Source organism: Falco punctatus (assembly GCF_963210335.1).
Source record: "Falco punctatus genome assembly, chromosome: 6".
In the NCBI taxonomy this organism is placed as follows: Eukaryota; Metazoa; Chordata; class Aves; order Falconiformes; family Falconidae; genus Falco; species Falco punctatus.
In genome coordinates, this window is record NC_137585.1 from 15,460,342 (window position 1) to 15,476,905 (window position 16,564).

At 38.6% G+C, this 16,564-nt stretch overlaps 2 protein-coding genes across 19 annotated transcripts in view; one reads left to right on the forward strand and one right to left on the reverse strand.

The window, feature by feature from the left end:
* SHISAL1 (shisa like 1) overlaps positions 1-16,564 on the forward strand; it is a 107,930-nt gene that overhangs the window by 76,741 nt on the left and 14,625 nt on the right. For 4 of the 10 annotated variants that reach the window (XM_080390837.1, XM_080390838.1, XM_080390835.1 and 1 more), the window contains 3 exons: positions 1,843-2,166; positions 3,710-3,739; positions 5,493-9,172. In XM_080390837.1, the coding sequence (XP_080246963.1) occupies positions 1,843-2,166; positions 3,710-3,739; positions 5,493-5,508 (370 nt within the window). In that variant the 3' untranslated portion in view covers positions 5,509-9,172. Of the gene's footprint in view, positions 1-1,842; positions 2,167-3,709; positions 3,740-5,492; positions 9,173-16,564 lie in introns of those variants that run through there. The other 6 variants (XR_013928692.1, XM_080390841.1, XM_080390840.1 and 3 more) reach the window with 3 other exon arrangements.
* The window catches only part of LOC308065172 (uncharacterized protein), a gene marked incomplete at its 5' end in the record, with an annotated part of 44,674 nt that overhangs the window by 23,092 nt on the left and 5,018 nt on the right, over positions 1-16,564 (reverse strand). For 2 of the 9 annotated variants that reach the window (XM_080390845.1, XM_080390842.1), the window contains 2 exons: positions 11,590-11,640; positions 14,036-14,200. In XM_080390845.1, coding sequence (XP_080246971.1) covers positions 11,590-11,640; positions 14,036-14,200 — 216 coding nt within the window. Of the gene's footprint in view, positions 1-2,627; positions 15,426-15,543; positions 15,757-16,564 lie in introns of those variants that run through there. The other 7 variants (XR_013928694.1, XR_013928695.1, XR_013928696.1 and 4 more) reach the window with 7 other exon arrangements.

Genomic DNA, 16,564 nt, shown 5'->3' on the forward strand with positions numbered 1-16,564 from the left:
TCTGTCTGCTTCCGATCCTCCTGGAAATTTACTGATTGATTATTATTTTTTATTTTTTTTTTAATCTTAGACTTGCATAATCCTAAAGTTACACAGGAAGGGACCCATTCACAGCTCTGACCTTCTTCCTGTTGCTTACAGTTATTTGCTGTGGAACTTCATTTAATCTAAGCATGTTACGTCTGCATAGTGGAAAAGCCATTCCTTGGAGAGGAGAATCAGTCTCACTAAGTACTGACGGGCAGCAACACAGAAATTAAAATTCTGATTTCTTACCAGATTTCTTGTTTCAAATCCTGATTTTAAAGTATAAAATGAAAGAGTCATACCAAAGTTTAAATGGAAGCACAAGTTCAAAGCAGAGACTTGAAATGTTTTAGATCCAAAAAGGCTTGGGACATGTTTTTTTGAAATGGCAAAATAGTTTTCTGGCTCACATCTATAATATGTCTTCTCAGCCTTTTTTCTTCTCACAGCACTTCTGTTTTGTTCAATGTTCTGGTAAAATACAGTTCCCTCAAAGTTTCTCTGGCAGAGACCATAGTTGAGTGTGTGTTCAATTTTATCCATATAAGTTCAGGTTCATGTGGGGGTGGGTTGACCTATTTGATATAATTTTTCTCCAAGAAAGTCTTCCTAATGACGTTTTTTACTAGTATCCCCTCTGCTTCCTGTTGTTTTTGTAGTCTCTGGTGTGCATACTTCCACATTAGCTCATAGGTCTAGATTAGCTTTCTTCATTGTATACCTTAACAATCTTATTCTTAACTCTTTCTTTTCCTCTCTGTTCTGGCCTCATCCTACCTACTCGTGCAGTTTCCAATCCAAACTACATTCACACCTGGCAATCATTTTTATTTTAATAATACTGCATCCCCAGTAGAGCTTTAGCATTTCTTCCCCTTTTTGATCTCCAAATTCTTGACCCCTTATACCTTTTCCTCTTTTCCCCCTCACCTTTCTTTTAATATCTTTAGTCACCTGACATGGTTTTACAGCTCTTTGCACCATCAGCAGCTGATAATTTTTTTGGCCTTTACGTATATATACACGTTACAACTACACCAACATATACATACAAATGTAGTATATATTTTCCTTCCTGTGGAATGCATTGATCTTGTCAATGTTTTTCCCTTCTAAATTTATTACCAGTGAACTAAGGAATCTTTAGCAGTTGCTTTTGAAAGCCTATACTTCTAGTAGCATCTTCTGTATCCAGCAGTAATTAATTCTTAAATTCAGAGCAAATTCAAGCACATTAAACACCTTTTAAGACAAGTGGTTTATAATGCATGTCAGCAGTGAATGTTTTCAATGGCATAATAATAATAATATAGTTTCAATAGAAGCAAAAATCTGTGTTTCAATAGACACTCCTCAGTCTCAATTATTACAGCGTATTTTCATATGGTTAACGGTCACTCTCATAAATGCCCTGTCACTTTCCATAGGGTGGCTGTCTGGGAGTAAGAATTTGCAGAATAAGACGCACAACCCATCAACCATGTGCGTATCGGTGGTCTCACTTAAAACATTGAAGCTAACTGGACACCAGATTTCTGTGCTGATACAAATACACAGATGAGAGAGAGAGAAATTAAAATGCGTATAAGACACGGGGCCTTCATTTTTAAAACCTCCCATGTCATGTATATAGCAGTATTTAAACTGAAATAATAAATAATTTTTAGGGATACATGCTTTAGAACAAGATTTTTGTTTTATCCCTCTATATATTATATTTATATAATTAATGAAACAAACAGCTTTGATAAACTAATGTGATGACCATTACTGATATAGAAGATAACTTTTGGGTTCCCTTTTTATCTTTCACAGCAACTACAGTGCACTGTTAGGAGTGTGGATCTATGGCTTTTTTGTGGTGATCTTGCTGATACTGGACCTTTTATATTACTCTTCAATGAACTATGATATTTGCAAATTTTACCTGGCACGGTGGGGAATCCAGGGAAAGTGGATGACACAGGGACAGAGCCGCTGGATTAACCCTGCTCAGGATCCAAGCCAAGTCCAGGCACAGCCTCAGCCAGAGACACAGCCTCAAACTCAGCCACAGCCTCAAACATCACAGACAGTACATACTTTAAAAGGAGATGCTTTAAGTCCATCCCTGATGTCTTTTCAGGGTACATCTGCCTGGTAAGTAAGTAAAGTCATATTGTGATATATTTTTTGACTCTTGTTTTGTAGTACAAAAAATCGCCTGTATTTGGAAGTGGCTGCAAATTCAGGCAGAACAGCACCATTTTGAGCACATAATTTTTTATATCATGAACTGTCTTACAGAATTACTGCTTAGGGGTGATTTCTCACTCTGGTATATACTAAGTCGTGTTTTAATACTGCGCTCAGAGAAACAGGTGCTGCCATTTTTCAGTTCTAAATAGTTTTGCTAGTCTGTGGTACAAGTAAACTACAAATCTTTTTTGACATCAACCATTATAAAATTAATTTTAATCTGGTGTAAAAGACTAATTACTATGTGCGTCTATCTGTTGGTCTGGGTTTAAAAGACTGTATAAATGACAACACTGAAATAACTTCAGTGCGAGATGTCAGAAATCCATACTATTTATGGCATGAGACACAGAAACAGGATAAAAACCAGGTTAGTTTTTTTATATGTATAGCCAAAAAAGCATAGCTTGATCTCATTTGACAGAGTGATGCAAGTAGGGAACTGTAAAGTTAAATGCTACAAAACCAAAAGAAAGCCCCCCAGTAAACCCAGACCAAATGGGAGACAGATATTTCAGGAGCAGGCAGAACACACAAGCAAAGGATGAGAACTGAATAAAACGATGCTCTGAATAAGGTGTCAAGAAAGGCAGGGACTTTTTTTCTCAGCAAGAAAACATAAAGATTCGGAAAGTGGGACGAGAAGGGACAGGGTCACCATTGTGTTTTGGGAGTGTTCTAGAAGGCTGAGTGTTGAGTTCTGGCAAAATAAAGTGATCCAATAATGAGTAGGGTGAAAAAGGTGACACCAGTTCCTGAAGCTGTAGAGCATATAAAGCCACAACATTGACCTTGGTCTGAAATTTTGGGTAGCATTGTGTCTCAGGTGGGATGATGGTGGCAGTAGTCCTTTTATTTCATAACTTGCCCTTTAATTTTAAGTGTGAATCCAGAGCAAATATGGTTGAAGATTTTTCATAATAGAAAAGGTAGTGATAGTGTTACCCAAGGACATAGGGATCAGGGAAAGAGGACATTGGTACTAGATGTATCTGCTGCAGGTCAGACATAAGGACCATTCTAGCAGGCCTTGCCCAAGCAGAAGAGTCAAGCAGTGCTGCTTAAGATAAGAGACTTGTTTGTGCTTTAGTTGTAAGCACTTTTCTTTCCACTTCATCTTCTCTTTTTTTGTTTCTTCTAATCCCTTTATCATTGTTGCACATTGATTTCCCAATCTTGTCAGAATTTCCATACAGGTTAAGACCAACAATTGTAGTACAACAGTTATATTCTAGTTTAGTACATGCGTGTATATATAAAAAAAACGTAATGACTACTACATGGAAAAAAAAAACAACCATGAAAAAAGTAAGAGCCTGGTTAAACCACTTGGAAACTCTCCATACTATTACAAATTAAATGAAACTATTCAAAAATTCTTGAAGGATTCTTCGTCATTTTCCATTACTGACTTTGTTGTTCTGTTTCTTTGCTTTTATTGAAGCATTAAACGGGGAATGTATGTTAGGATCAGGTGAGCCATATCCCAAATGCTCCTTTTTCTGTGTTTGCAGGAGATGAGCATTGATAAAGTCACTCCAGTAACCCTCACCCCTTCCCTGGTGAACCGTCTGTCTGTGCTCCCCTCAGTTCCCATAAAATCGTTTCTTTTTTTCCTAATCCTTTCATTGTTCAATGGAAGAAATACGTAGAAGTTTCCTTAGCAAAACCATATTTATCCATTGTATTTCAGCATGTAGAACGCTACAAGAGATGCCATATTTTCAGACTTATAACCTGCAACTTTTGAAACTCACAGCTCCTTAACTAAGTCCATAAATAGTCCGAGTTGGATACATAAAAAATACCAAGAAAAAGGTAGTAGACACTGGTGATCACAGGCAAGGTGTTTAGCATGCGAAGGAGGTTTTTGAGGAAACAGCTCCCTCAGAAAATGACAGGCTTGTGTACTACAGCAATTGTTAAGACAGTGGGGAGTAAGGAGAGGTTGCCTGGCTATTTATTTCTCCATTAGATAATCTGCAGGTTATATACATGAAAATATGGTAATTTTGCCATATAGAAATCAAGCTTAGTTTCAGAGTCCGGTTCTGCTGCAGTCTGTATTTGATGAACAACCTCAGTACTGTCTTCTCAAAATGTGCTATCAGTGAAGAAGTGCAGTGGAGTTACTGAATTTATATTTTCCATCGCTGGTTTTAAAATTGCCTAATCTATTAATATCTTTCTGTATTTTATACCTCAATTTCCGTTATTCTAGATGATGACACCAACCTCTTAGATGCTTTGGTAACAGCAAGTTTCCAGTCTATAAAATCAAGTTTTCAGTTTGTGTTGGCATTTGTAATGTGACCTAAGCTTATCCCAGCTTTTCCCTCCCTAGAGAAAGTAAGCATTTTTCTTTAGCACCCCACAAACACCCTTATATATATGTATAGGTGGTATACCATGAGAACAGTTCCTGTTTACAGGGGAGCTTTTTGAAAATACAAAATAGATCTTTTAATCCTGCCAGATATTCATGTATCCCAGGGCATAAAAACTTAAATACTTTTAAGAAAAAAAATTCCAAAACAGTTTGCAAGTTTTCATGAGAACAGATAGTGTTGAAGTTGTTAGCTTCCTGTACTGCATTTATCCTAATACAGTTTAAAAGCATGCCCATTCTAGAACACACTATATGATGATAATAGGAGAGTGATTCTTGCATGTCGAGAACCCCAGCAATACCAAAGACTTCAGGTATCCTTATTGCAGAGAACTGACAGTGTAAGAAACTATTCCAAGAAAGATGGCAGGGTTAACCTATAGTTTGTAAAGCAGTTTGGGATCTTCCTCAATTAAAAAAAAAAAAAAATAGCATAAGTGCTTTTTATTTTATCTCCTTTCTTGTTGTACTTCAAATGCTGTGAATTGTCAATGAAACCAATGACCGAAACAGGTATGTCAGAGAGAAAAGTCAAGCAAGTCCCAAGTACAGTGGGTAGAAACATCTTCAAGATGTTTAAACATTTTGTTGTAGCAGATCACTTTATTATTTACTTGAGACAGAGAGTACAATGTATAGCCATAATATTATTATAACTGCAGAAGTCTGGAATCCATTATACATGCTGCTGGCTTCTCTGCAGAGAGTTTGTGGTGTTGTGCAAGGGGAGGAAGGAAAATCATTAATCTCAGAAACATGGAGCCCAATTTAGAATAACATTGCTTCATCCTGTAGTGTATGGATTTTGCGGCCCAACTAATGTTGATTTCTTCTTTAGTATGGAAACCATCTGAGGGCTGTCCAAAGGCCTGTGTGGTCTGAAGGTCCTGGTGGATCTACCTTCCGCAACCCAAACACCGTCACAGACTGCGAGTGAATGAGCTTAAATGGTCGTGGCTTGCCTCACGGTGGTTCCTCCAGGTCATGGCTGAGGTGCATGAGCTGGACTCTTCCACGCTCACTGGTTCATGTAAGAATCTGCAGTCTGGTTAGCCTGAGCAAGATTTTAACAATTGGAGATCAAACAGCAACAAGCAGCAGGCAAATCGTTGTTACTTCTACTCAACAAAGTACAAGCCAGGGAGGTGATAAAATGAAATACTGTAAGTTGAGGAATCAAAAACCTGACTACTGAAAAATATTGTCTCACAACCATGGGAATACTGTTAATTAATAATCACTAAAAAAGGTCAGACTAGCAAGGAAGATCACATAAGAGGAAGAGTGCGCCCGGAGAGCCTGGCAGGGTTTCTCCAAATTCTCCGTGGCTGTGCTGTGTTCCAGATGTGAGATGGGAACAGATGAACGTGATCTCTGCCTTGGTCTGGTGATGTTAAACTCCTCCCCACGTCCATCAAGGATGCAAATCACAGGGATTACTGTCCTGAAGTCTTAACTTTTGCCTCTCTATTCCCTGCCTTTCTGCACAACAGCAACAGAGGCAATGTCAGCTCTGTATGTGATCTTATATGTTATGCTACATGACTCACAGTTTCGGAAACCTGCTGGTTGTCCAGAATCAGGAACAGTATCAGCCCAGCAGGGTAAGCCCATGCTTATTTCCTTTGTGCAGTTGGAATGGGATAAACAAAGACAAGTCTATTTTACTTCCCCTCATTAGATGTTGCAATCTGCTTTTGCTGTGAATTCCTCTGAGTCACGTTGTCTTTCAGACCAGAGGTAGAATAGTTTTTAGCCTGCTGCTATTCACCTGCTACTTGACAACTCATATAAAGCCTATAAAAATATTGGTAGGGTTTAGAAGCCAGCAGGTAACTGACTATGCCCACAGCAACTGTGCAAAAAGCAGAGGGAATAAATACTTTGCTATTGGCTAAAAAGGTTATGTGAAATTCCCTTTGATACCAAATTTTGAATCAGGGTACAGACTATCACTAGAGTGAAATTTCCATATGCAGTAGGTCCTCTGCATCAGTCATTTCTAAGAGTTGCACATGCGGCCTTGCCTGTGACACCTAGCTTCGAACATTGGCGCTGAAGTGGGTCACCTGGCAGTGTGAACACAGTCTGCCAAAAACATGAGGTGCTAGGGTGGTTGGGAGGGTTTTATGCAGTCTGCTCTTGATTACAAGATATTTATAGTAACAAAGTGAACAAAATCTGCCTCCTTTTATTTTAGGTAAAGTGTTTTGAAAATAAGAAAGATCTCAAATTTACATTTGCAAAATTGCTACATTAAAGAGGAATACGATGGTACTATTTTAAAGATGCAAAATTTTGCATCAAAGGGCAAAGCATAGTTTTTGTTTACAGCTTCCACCTAGATTTTTATATCATACTCTAAATATGGCAAACCAGAACACCTATAGGTTTTTTTTAAAGATGGAAAGAAATAAAATTGGATACTCATATAATGCTTTTATGAAAGAACTGCCTGGGAATTAAAATCATCCAGAGAATTCTGGTAACAGATGTTAGGTATGTCAGGCAGCATCTACCATTATATGTGTGCCTCCATTCCCTTCAAAATATATTGGGTTAGAATAACAATATTGTTGAATATATTTTCTTCTAAATATTCTTGTCTATTTGCTAGGAACTGCATCACTGTAAAACCAGAAATTGCTTAAAAACAAAAGCACAGCTAAGGAAATCACTTTCTGCTTCTAGAAGAGCCAGATGCTAAAACTTGTTTTGCACTGCATGTCCCTTCACCCACCTGGCATCCTGTTAGATATCAGGGCAGGAGACTTAACAGCACTAATAGACAGTGGGCTTGCAACCAAACATCTCAAAATCTGCAGTGTTCCAAGTCTTACTTGCCTCAGTACTATATTTATGCAAATAAAGGGGGAGATGTAATTTTGATTTTTATCATTTGCATTTAAATAATTTATGATACGTAAGTTACTGAGTACTTGCTTTCTTCCTTATATTTAGGAACGCACTATTAGCATGTGAAGTTAAGCCAATATGCAAGGTTTCCACCTCAGTCTGACTATAGGCAATCTTTGTGTATATTGATAGACACTGCATCTTTTGTCAATACATATGTAATACATATTGTTCATTTCATGCCACTTTCTCCTTTTCTGTTTGCTCTGTAAATTATAGACCTCATATTGCAACATTTATTTCTCTACATCCTTGTTAACTGCACATTCATTGGATATGGGCTGATTGATATTCCTTATTTTAGCTGTTTCTCAACCTTTCCATCAAATAGGGACTGTCACATTCATCAGCTTCAGGAAAGGCTTTCTTTTAAATGGACTGCAGTGATTTAACTTAAATGTGGCGATGAAGTGGCAGAAAATAGCAATTCATACAAAAGCGAGTAGTTAAAAGGTTATCTGAAGACTATTGCTAAATTAACTCTGCACACTGAGAAATGAAAGCTAGTAAAAATACTGGAAACCAGTTCTCAACATGTTCCATGTTGAAATTTTCTCATATATTTTGAGTAGAACTTTTTGTGGCAAGATTGTTGCCTCGTCTACATTGTAACAAATCTGAAATAACACTACTGAAGTAGCAGATAGTAGCGTAAAAATCATGTTGAATCAGAAGACTCCAATTAAGCCTACAGTTGTACTACATAATGTCACAACACTATAGCATCACACACAGGATGAGCGTGATATCTCAAGTTTTACCAACCCATTCCATCTTCTCTGTTACAATAGAAACCACTTAATTTTAAAATACTCTGCAGTTTTTTACTAGTTACAAAACTCCTACCCCTTACATCCTTTCAGGTGCCAGGTGCTCAATAGTAATTGTAATATCACGTATACATTTTCCATATTCTATATATGCACTGAAAAATAAAATAGCAAGGTTATTCTAAAGCTCCTCACTTAGACTCTGAGGTATCACACAGAAACTTTAAATCAGCCCCAGCCACTTTGCAAGTACAGCTGAGCTTCATACCCACCTGCATTCATGCAGTCTGGCTATTTCTCTCAATAGCATGTCAAGGGGTCCAGGCTGCCTGATTTCACTTTCACATTTGCATTTAGAAAGGTAAGTCAGGTGCTTACAATCACTCCTGAGTTAGATCTGTAAATACAGATGTAACTGAAAATCAGCCTAGTTGTCTTTGACATGCTTTTAAGAGTACCTGCATCTAAGGTAGCAAAGGCATGAAGCAGTGACTAGCTCCCTTACCTCGTACTGAATTATGCAGTCTCAGCTGTATTAAGCTTTAACTGGTATGGATGAGAAGTCTTGTTACATTGATAAAATTCAACTAATTGCTTTTAGTTTTCCAGAGACTAAATAAGGCAGATGGACAAGCAAACGACAGGGAGAATAAACAGAATCAGCCAAAGATATTGCAAGTGGTAGAAGAAATAGAAGGGGAGGTGTTAAGGAGTGAGAGTTCATGATCTAAACAGGCAAGCCCTCCTGTGTTTCTGCAAAGTTGCAACAGGATTTTTAAGTAGGAGATTTAACGTAACTCAGAGTTCTGTACTGAAAGAAAGCACTTTTTTTTTTTAAAAAGGAGAGGAAAAAGGAAAGAAAATGATGGTCAGAATAGTAGGCTATGCCCCAGAGAACTATTGAAACCATCTGCAGAACAACTATCTATGTACACTTGATACTTTTAACAGAAGTGAGAATGACAGGGGAAAAAAAAATTATCTGAAGTAAAATCCCATTGTTTTCAGTGTCTTGGAAAATCAGCTCCCAACAAGTATTTCAGATGACAAGAAACAGATAAGTCCCTAACTCAAGGAGGAACAAGCAGGTAGTAAAGCTGAAAATCATGTACAGACTTATTTATTATTCTCAGAATTATTATTAAATAAAAAGCCATATGTAATAAATAATCCTTTTATGGGGTTGCAGGAGATCTTTTAGAGTATGCTAAAATTTCTACAAAAAACAATGGCATACTATGGAATACCAGACAGGAGTGAAATCATCAAAAGCGTGTGTGATAATGCTGAACGCATGACCATAAACAGTAACAATGTCAGACAGTTATTTCCAGTGACATCTGAGGTCAAGGATCTACCACATCATTACTTCCATTGTCACTGTTTGCTGATGAGATCATGACAAAGAAAACCACAGGAAGCAATTAGGCATTTCATCAGAAAAGTGATAAAACATGTTTGTATGACCTTAGTTTTATAATGATGTTTTACTGCATAGTTCAAGAAAAGGCCAGCAATTAGGCACAGTCAGTTTGTTCATCATTAGGAAGATATCACGTATATGGCTGTTTAACTCTCAAAAGCAAAATAGATCAAAAAGCATTGAAATGTGAGAAACATTAGAGTCATTTTAGTGTTCATTAATTTATGAGAGGATGCTGATGTCAATCAGCAAACAATTTTCAAGCACTTAAAAGGTTTGGAAGAAGTTACATGATCAACACAGTCATAGATACATATACATGAATATCTACAACCAGAACTGTGGAGAAAACCTATTCACTGCAGAAAAAACATGCCTCTGAATAGACTTTTAAATCCACTGTAAAAAATTTCTTGGAAATGCTAAAGAGACAAAACCAGTTTAAGACATTAAATGTCAGCAATATGACAAATGTCACTGGAACACAATTAGAAATGTTGCTAATGTTAGTCCCATGTCAGATGATAACATGATCTCGAAACAGAGCAAGTGAGACACATTAAACATCAGAGAAATGAGTTTAATCAGCACAACACTGTGTAACCTCCACAGAGCAGCATCAAAGGAATAAATGGAGGAAACTGGGTGCCCATCATAAGATGCAGGAAGGTAAAAATAACTGTAAAAAGTGGTTCTATGTGAAATAAGCTACCTCACTTTGCTTCCTGATAGGGTAAACAAATCCTGGTGTTTGTATGTATTGGTAACCTTTACTTAGGCTCCAAAGAATCTCTGAAGTGGAACAATTGTGGAGACATAACCATTTACAGTAAATCTTAAAAGTATTTGATGTGTTTGCACAGCAGATCACCTGGTGGAACAATGGCTGTTGTGCTCAAATCTAAAAGGGGACAAGGTCCAGCTACAATTTTTGTTTCTGAAGGATTGGTGCTCTAGTACATGGTTGAGTAGTTTATGCACAAAGGAACCTTCCTGTTACAGGAATTGCGTGTATTAATTAGCTAATCATATTGCTGAGCTGAATTCTGTATTAGGGCAGTTCCTTGCCATCATTAGAATGTTCCGTCTCTGAGAGCTGACACATGCTACACAGGCTGCCTTCTTTCTGTTGAAAATCATTACTATCATGTAGCAGCCTGTGGAAAAGTAATTGCAGTGAGCTTCATCAAAGATTACAGTAAATTAATTAAACAGTCATTAACTATATTCTGCGTAGATTAGTGATACAGATTTTAATCAGTCACGCAGACGAGGGAGTCAAGCTATTTTCTATTGCATTCCCAACTTCTCATCTCTGAAAAGTGATGAGTCACAGGGAGCTGGTAAACTCAGCACTTTTCATCCTTCTTATTCCAACAGCTGATCTCCGGCAGTTTCACCTAGAAAGTTCTAAAGAAACTGTGATTGGAAAGCAAGCTCAAGTTCACTCTTTCCTCTTGCCAAAAACCTCCCAAAATTCTCTTATGCCACTGAAATTAACAACTGAAATCAACTAAGCACCTGCTTAATTTCCATTTAAAGAAAATTACATGAGTAGCTGGGAGTTTACTTTTTTTTTTGACTATTCGATGAAGCCTCTCAGAGCTCACAATAAAAATAGTGTCCAAATAAAAAAAAAACACTATGCATGAACAACTAAAAGAAGACAAAAATATGGATGCATGTTTGTGGATGTGTTAAAAATACAACCTAATAGTGATGCTATTGGAAAAAAAGATAATCTTGGTTCAGCATTTCCCTACTATTGCTCAGGTTCACTCTTACTGTCTTTTCCCTGAGAATACATAAAGCAAAAGTAAACTTACCTGAAGCAGTCCGACAACCATACTTTTAGAAAGTCCACAAGATGATGCTGGCTGTAAGGGACAGGTTTTGAAGGAGTTAGAGACAAATGAGACAACAAAAAGAAGAACTTGTTAAGCATTAGGGTAGTGACATGAGTAATACACACCACTTTAAGTCTTCCAGTGTTTGTTACATTAATAAATATCACTTGTGAGGGCAATCTCTTGCTCATTTTTTTTTTTTTTTATTTATTCTATTTAGATTAGTGCAAACATGGTCTACAATGTTTAAAAAACAGAGTTAGTAAAAATTAGCTGGGGGATTGGCTGGCATTTCCCTATCTTTCTTAAAGGCAGTTCTCATGACCACTGGGTATAGCTGGAGTTAGCACTGCTCCTATATACTATAGAAGTAAATGAGTACTTAATAGGTTGTGGTATATTTATCCACACACAGCACTTAGGTGAGCTAGTCAAGTTTTGCTACTTCCATTTGACAGATGAGGCAGATAAGCTTATCTGGTTACTGAGGGCCACACCGAAAGTATTTGACAATTCTTCCATTATTGTAACTTCTGTAAAATTGTGTAGATTTTGTAATACTGTGAGAACAAGAAATTGCCCTCTGCCCCCTGTTTTACCTTGCGGTTTCCAGAGGATTCTGGGAATTCTGGGATTCCAAGCAGTAATCCTGGGACTGTGGAGGCATGTTGAAGTCTGCAGGTTTGGGCTGTGACAATTTGAGGTTCAACCTGATCTAGAGACGAACATATGCAAACACTGAGTCTTCTAGTTGGGTTTTGTACCTTATGTGACATTTTATGAGGAGACCATGTAGATGCACATGAGTAGATTTGCTCACACAGTGCAGCATTTAATCTAGGGCTTTGGCAAGGTTCTAGTAGACTGTCTAAGAGATGATGAAGAGGTAATTAAAGGATCCACAGACTTTTGGCACAGCACCTAGTTTCTACATACTCTCCCATAGTTCCATAAAAATTTGCCAATGCATTACAAAGATGAAATATGCAACAGGCTGTAATATAGCTCTTAAAGACTGATTATACCATGCTTTGCTTTGATGTCTAAAACTTAGCTCACCTACCTGGACAACAGAGTTCGTGCTTCACAACACGAAGATTGCACATTTTATGTAGTAGAAACACAGACATAAGGTTCAGGTAATGGCACAACTTACGTTCTACTGTTCTGTTGTAGGCATTGCTGATACAGAGTATCTTGGAACCATTTGAAATAATACAATGGATAACTATGCACCATCAGATTCCTGTAGAGTATGACGGCTAAGCAAGCTAACGAAATTCTTGAGTATATGAAAAGGAGAAGTAGGGAGCTGCTATCTCACTAGCAGTGGTGGGACTGTTTCTCTACATCACCATCACTAGGGCCTGTAGCAGAAAAAATCGCAATGGCAGATGGGAAAGCATTCAGAAAGAGCTGTGGAGCTTATCTGACTTTTGGAAAAGTCTGTCAAACTGCAAGAAGTTTAAGAAGCTCAAAGGTGAAAGAACATTATAAGACCGTTTGATTCCAGTCTGTAAATTCCTCATGGCAAGGAGATTTCAAATAATAGAAGACTGTAGCAAACAGACAGAAAAAGATCCAATACCTGGAATATCAATTTATACAAATCCTGACTGGCAATGAAGAGCAGGATTAACCTCAGTCAATTTAACCATCCAGTCGAGCATCTACTAGTTATTTAGGCATCCTCATTAGCACACCGAGAGGAATTTCCAGGGGTCTATTCATCCCACCTCTCTTAGGATGGATTGAATCACTTGGAAGCTTCTTTTCATTGATTTTTTGACATTATGCTGGAAGATGAGCTTATACAAGTCACTAACATCTAACTAGCTGTAGTCTGACATTGGGATTCATCTCACCTAAGTGTGCATTTCTTTTCAAAGTTGGTAGTTCACCAAGGAAATGTTTTGAGATGCAGCAAAATACCTGTTACTTGTGATTTTAGAACTGGCAAGGGGCCTTGTGGAATATAAGCAAGTCACTGGATGGGAAGCCAGGTCTGCACAGGAGGCCAAACTGAGGACCCAAAGGAGAATGGCTCTTTAAAATCTGATTTATCTGGGGAATGTGTGAGGCTGTGTTCCCAGAAGACTGACACCAACATCCATTTTTACAGAAACATAGAACCATTTAGGTTGGAAAAAGCCCATAAGATCATTTGAGTCCAACTGCAAACAACACTGTCAAGTCCACCACTAAACCATGTCCCTGAGTGCCACATCTACACGTCTTTTAAATACTTCCAGGGATGGCGACTCAACCACTTCCCTAGGCAGCCTGTTCCAATGTCTGACACCCCATTCAGTGAAGAAATTTTTCCTAATGTCCAATCTAAACCTCCTCTGGTACAACTTGAGGCCGTTTCCCCTCGGCTTGTTTCCCCTCCACTTGTTACTTGGGATAAGGGACTGACACCCACCTTACCACAACCTCCTTTCAGGTAGTTGTAGAGAGCAATAAGGTGCCCCCTGAGTCTCCTTTTCTCCAGATTAAACAGCCCCTGTTCACTCAGCCGCTCCTCATAGGACTTTTTCTCCAGACCCTTCACCAGCTTTACTGCCCGTCTCTGGACACGCTCCAGCATCTCAGTGTCTTGCAGCGAGGGACCCAGAACTGAACACAGGATTTGAGGTCCAGCCTCACCAGTGCCCAGTACAGGGGGGAGTTCACTCCCCTTGTCCTGCTGGCCATGCTGTTCCAGATACAAGCCAGGATAGTGTCGGCCTTCTTGGCCACCTGGGCACACAGCTAGCTCATGTTCAGCTGGCTGTTGGTGAGCACCCCCAGGTTCTTTTCTGCCAGACAGCTTTGCAGCCACTCATTCCCAAGCCTGTAGCAGTGTTGCACGGGGTTGTTATGACTGAAGCATTCCATTTTCCTAGCATCACATTCTCATCAGATTTACAGAGCAGTCAGAAAACACAGGCCAACAGCTGCACATCAAAAATCACACAATGCTTTGTCCAATTGTTTCATCTTCTACCATTAGGGAACACAGGGGACAAACGTGGCCTTCTTCCTCCCCACCTCTTCCCAGAAATGCCTGGTTATGCAGCTGGTGCATAATAGCTGCTGATGCCAGCGGGACTGTGCGGTGACTGCATAATCACACCAAAGAATGGAAATCTCCGGGCAAAGGCTCATCTCGGAACCACCAGCCAAATCTTCATCTGTCACATTCTGTGGGCACAGAAAGCCAGTGGTGGTAGCGGAGCTGAAGAGGTGAAGATCATTTTTGTGTGTAAGTGACTGGCTTCCAGTTCTTTGTTTGGATGCTGTAAGATTATAGTGGACAGAAGAACATTGACACAGCACAGCAGGTTTCTCTGTTACAGTGCAGTGCATGTGATAGCTGTTGAATTATTCATCCTGAATTACTACAGTCTTTCTGCCTCTCATCTAATATTAAGGTGCACACCTGAAAACCGCAGTCATCACTGGGCAACTGCAAGAAGCCTAAATGTCTGTCATGAAAAAATGAGTATACAATAGATCCACAACACAAGACGTGCACACACATCCAAACAAGTGAGTAAATAATGATGAATAACAGAAGAAACAGAGAATAACCCACCAGCTGGCAGTCATAACTGTTCAAAAATTTCCATGCTTCATAAATTATCATTCAAACCAAGCCATACCAAGTAGAATACCTCAGCCCAATGACACAAAGCAAGCACTGTTTTTCTTTCTTTGCGACTCAAGAATGCTGCTCAGCAGGGGTCATACACTGTCATTGATCCATGCACAAAGATCCTGTTGCAGCCAAATGATGCTTTACACCCTGGCAGACCAATATCTAGATGCAGCTGTGAGACAGTTTAAAAATAATAAACCAGTCAGAATTCTGCCCCTGGCATCAAAACATGTTTCTTTGTAAAGCTGGCAATACAGTTCAGGTAACTTCTAAAGAGAAACTTTTCTTACCTCTTGGGTTCTGCTAAAATTGTCCAGGGTCCTTGGCCTCTTTTCTTTCCACATCTCAACACACTTCAGCTTCTCCTATGGCTTTTTACATGGGAAAGGCAGAGAGGTTAGGAGGAAGAGAGATTTCTGCATAAAATTGTCTTTATAACATGTCTTCCAGGATGCAGTGCTGTTTCCATTGGTGGCATTGCAGGTGTTACCCTCTGCTCCTAACTGCAAATAAACAAAGTTAAAATTATTTGTTGCTTGGATGGTTATGTGCAAAGAAACATTCACTGGATCTACAACAGGAAGCCAAACAGTAGCCAGATTAATTTGCAAGAGCTTTACTCCTGTTTTTTTAATTGTTGATAATTTTCTTAATGTTAAAAAGCGGTTCCATGATCTTTTTTGAGGTGTCTGCAGAAATCTATTTTTTAAAAAATATAGTTTTAGATTTTGTACTGCTAGAAAAGCCACACAAGTGCAGCTGAGGGAAAAAAAGCCATGCACAGAAAGAACAGTTACAGGAAACACAATGACTGTTTCATCCTACATTGAAATCTGGCTCTTGTAGTAATTACATATTTTTTCTTAAGCTCTGACTCAGAAGTCTAGTGCTCTTAATACTAAAAAGTGAAAGTAGAAAATGAGGCTCTTTGGTAAAAGAAATAACGACTTCAAGCACTACATTTTTTTTCCATGTGCCATTAGTATGGATTTTATTTCCAGAAATGAAATAATTTCCTGTATTGTATGAAGGTAAATAAAAAAGCTGATTTAACTGGAAGTAAATATACAGCTCTGGGCTAAACCACAGGTTTGGGGATCAAATTCAAGTGCAGAAACAGATTCCTCCCTCTTAAATAGACCATTCTGCAGCTGGAGCAGGTTCAGCCTCTGGCAAGGCTAAGGGAAGCAGCACACGCATCTTGTTGCACCTCTTGTAGAGGAAGCAGCAGTTATGGAAGTTTTTTAATGCACAGGAGAGAAAAATGGGAACAGGAGAAAGAGCAGGGAGTAACAAAATGCAGAGGCTAGG